This window comes from Anopheles marshallii, chromosome 2 (assembly GCF_943734725.1).
Source record: "Anopheles marshallii chromosome 2, idAnoMarsDA_429_01, whole genome shotgun sequence".
In the NCBI taxonomy this organism is placed as follows: Eukaryota; Metazoa; Arthropoda; class Insecta; order Diptera; family Culicidae; genus Anopheles; species Anopheles marshallii.
The window spans coordinates 6,157,328-6,160,753 of record NC_071326.1 but is presented as its reverse complement, the minus strand read 5'-3'; the positions used below and the strand labels follow the sequence as shown (position 1 = coordinate 6,160,753).

Here is a 3,426-nt window from a genome sequence, read left to right as displayed (position 1 = left end):
TTTTGCAGGTGCAGAAGTTTGAAAGTGATTTTTTCACTCAGGCTGTTTGGCTGTTTTCACTGTGTTGGATAATGTAATCTATAGTTGAAGATAACAAAAAACAATCTACTGGTCATATGAAATGGAACAATTCTATTCACTTGCTACATGTTTTACATGCTATTTTACAGAATCATTAGCCATTCTTTAATCGCAAACAGTGCGTGTATATACATTTTTGTGTACCCAACTCTAACTCCTTCTCAATGGAGCATTCCTCCCCAAAACCAGACCGCTGTGACCGTGTGCCTTCATTGATTGAAACCCTTCGTAAACGTTCATGCCCTTTTCACGCACGTAAACCGTTACCTCCCTTTAAAAACTCGTGGAAACAGCATTTTTTTACGAGTATTGGTAGACTGCTACCCCGTTTTCTCCCCCATCCTTACGCCATTCCACTGAAGTAAGGACGGGTAAGAACATTTCAAGAATGTCTAAAATAATGAACATTTCGCTACCCCGGCGCTTGGAGTACCAAGGACAAGGATCAGCTGGTAGTAAAAATGGCAATAACCAAAAAAAAGCAAGGGGTTTGTCCGGTTGTGATGAGGGCGTCATGCGAGGTTTAGTGTTTATTTTAAAAACATTTCTAACACTGGGTAGAGAATTAGCTGTTTTGTCAAACGGTTACACTGTTGGGATCTTTCCTGAATGTTTTCTGTGTCTTGTGTGTGTGTGTGTCTATTTATCCTTCCATCGTTGTTTGGCTTGGCTCAATGGTGAATGAATCGTGTGAAGCTCCATTCATAACGTTTCAGCTTCATCACCGGTCCGGTGACAATGAGTTTATTATATTTTGCCTGTCGGGGAAACAATGAACTAAATGAATGATGATGCAACCGTTGGTGTCATATGACACCGGGACCTACATGGGTGCAATTGAAATGAGCAGCACATCACTTAGGGTTTAACAATGTAAACGGGTAACGATTTGATTAACTTGCACCCCGTTGAGCAGTGGGACAGGAACAAGAAGGCCGCAACCATATTGTCCTGTAGGGAATTATAATAATGTCCAGATGGGCATAGGCAGTTATCAATGCCTACATTCATTACAATTAGTAATTATAGAGTGATAAGAACTCATGAGTGTCGATCCTTCAAGGATCTGTTGAGTGATTTCATCTGTACAAATAAAAACAAAATATTAGAAATTGTTCAACTTAGGAAAATAGAAGATTTAAAATGTCTTTAAAATATCGTTTTGCATTACAAACAAATTTTGAGTGAGTGTTACTCATCAATTATTTGACGTTTTATAATTAAGAATTCTTTTGTTATTTTTCCTATGAAGAAAATTCAACCAATATTGAGAAATTTATCATTTCTTCGAACCTTTGAAATCAAATCATTATCTTCTTCGCGCCCCAAATTACATCAGATTTGATATGTATAGATAGATTTGTAGATTTATAGATATAGACAGATTTTTTCGATGTATATTAAAATAAAATATATAATTGATTTGCTTCGAAGAATATTTATAGAAGAATTGCGAACCGCGTAACCTCCCAAAACAAATGAAAACAAAGCAAACTGAACGAAATGAAAAACTACCGACGGGGTTCGTCTCTTACCTCCATCGCGAGGAATAAAATAAAGTTTTATTTACGGTATACATTTCTGGTTTCGGGCTATTACAACGCAAACTACAATAAACACGCCGTTTCCGTCCCTCTCTTAACTAAGCACTTACTTACAGAGTCAAACAAATAAAATCTAATAATAATTACGCAGGAAAAAAAAACATCACAATTCAGTCCAACGGCCCCAGTAGAACCCGGGTTAGCACCATGTCTGCCTATTGCCAATTTGTCGAGGTGTGGAGATGTGGTTTAAAGCTGGTTCGCTATCGTTCGATGTAACGAGATGGAGCTGGTTCGGATCCACTAGCAACGAGATCGTTCCCCGAGTTACCGCACCAAATGTGCAAAACCTTAAGCGATTGCTAGCGACGGAGGCTCGGGGCGCAAACCCTGGTGTGCCAGCTCGTGCGGATGTAGATGGTGCGGAGGTCCGGTGACCGCTGCTGCTGAGGAAACTGGCAGATGGGCAGGGTAGAGATGGTGCAGATGGTGCGGATGGTGATGGTAGGAGGCGCCCGCATGGAGGAAATAGGTGGCAGGCGATTGCATCTTCCCGAGCGGTAACAGTAGCGGATGCAGTGGGACACTTCCGGTATAGGAGCTTCCGAGTGCGGCGGCTGCTGCCGCTGCGGCTACGGCGGCTTGATGCTGCTGGTGCTGGTGCTGCTGCTGCTGGTGATGTTGCACGGCTGCCGCATACTCATTGAACGCGGTTAGATTGCTCATCAGCTGCTGCTGACTTAGATGGCGAAGGTGTTCCAACTGCTGCTGTTGCTGCTGCTGGAACTGGTACGGCTGAGGACGGTCCGTGCTTTCCTCGGAGTCGGACGAGCTGTCCGGTTCGATGAGGCTCTCGATCGTGAAGGATCGCTTTGGCTTTGGGTTGCTTACTGTCGTCGTTGCACTGCTGGCCGCTGGTGGTAGGGATGCGACACTGACAGGTGATTCGGATCCGCCGCCACTACTGACCGGTTGGCCAACTCCGGCAATATCTTCCGGTGGTGAGAGTGGCGGTGAGATGGGCGCATATACCATGCTCGGCGAGAGGCTCGATCCGATCGGTTCCGATAGCGGCGGATAGTACGCGGCCGGGTCGTGATGGTACGTCGGTGCTCCGCTCTGTGCCATGAAGAAGCGGTTCATATTGGCGAGGGCGATGAATTCTTCGTTCAAACATTCCTTGTCGGTCTGGTGCAGCTTGAAGCGCTTTCGCCGACGGAGCAAGCTGCCGTTCTGGAACATGTCGAAGGCTTTCGGGTGCAGCGTCCAGTATGCGCCCTTGCCCGGACGGTCGGGACGCCGGGGGACCTTGATGAAGCAATCGTTGAAGCTGAGGTTGTGTCGTAGCGAGTTCTGCCAGCGTTGGGTGTTGGTGCGATAGTACGGGAACCGGTCGGTGATGAACTGGTAGATGTCGTTTAGCGAGAGCATCTTTTCCGGCGAGGACCAGATGGCCATCGCGGTGAGGGAAATGTACGAGTACGGTGGCTTCTGATCGCCGTACGAATCTCGTGATGGTCGAGGCATTGTTTTGGGTGACTTCGGGCAGTTCACAAAACACCGCACAACAAGACTAGCAGTAATCGTGTATTTGGCACACAACAGAGGAATTGCACACTGTTTACTAAAAATATCCACGGGCACTCTTGTACATATATCTTGCTTTTGTTCTCCACACGTTAAAACAATCGCACACAGCACACAGTGAACTCTTTCGGGAGAATAATCTTCCCTGGCGGGTGATTTAAACGCGATCGATCAGCTTCAATGTTCGGCACGAAAAAATGACTACTGAGAAAAC

The 3,426-nt window shown here is 45.7% G+C and overlaps 1 protein-coding gene across 1 annotated transcript; it reads right to left on the bottom strand.

The window, feature by feature from the left end:
- Positions 1-1,976: 1,976 nt before the first annotated feature.
- On the bottom strand, positions 1,977-3,152 carry LOC128719978 (fork head domain-containing protein FD4-like). Its single transcript, XM_053813623.1, has one exon. It carries the CDS (start codon positions 3,150-3,152, stop codon positions 1,977-1,979), a length of 1,176 nt encoding a protein of 391 aa, XP_053669598.1.
- Positions 3,153-3,426: the final 274 nt, after the last annotated feature.

What these genes read in the sequence shown, in the direction of transcription:
- LOC128719978 (XM_053813623.1), bottom strand. Translation starts at nt 3,152, where the DNA reads ATGCCTCGACCATCACGAGATTCGTACGGCGATCAGAAGCCACCGTAC.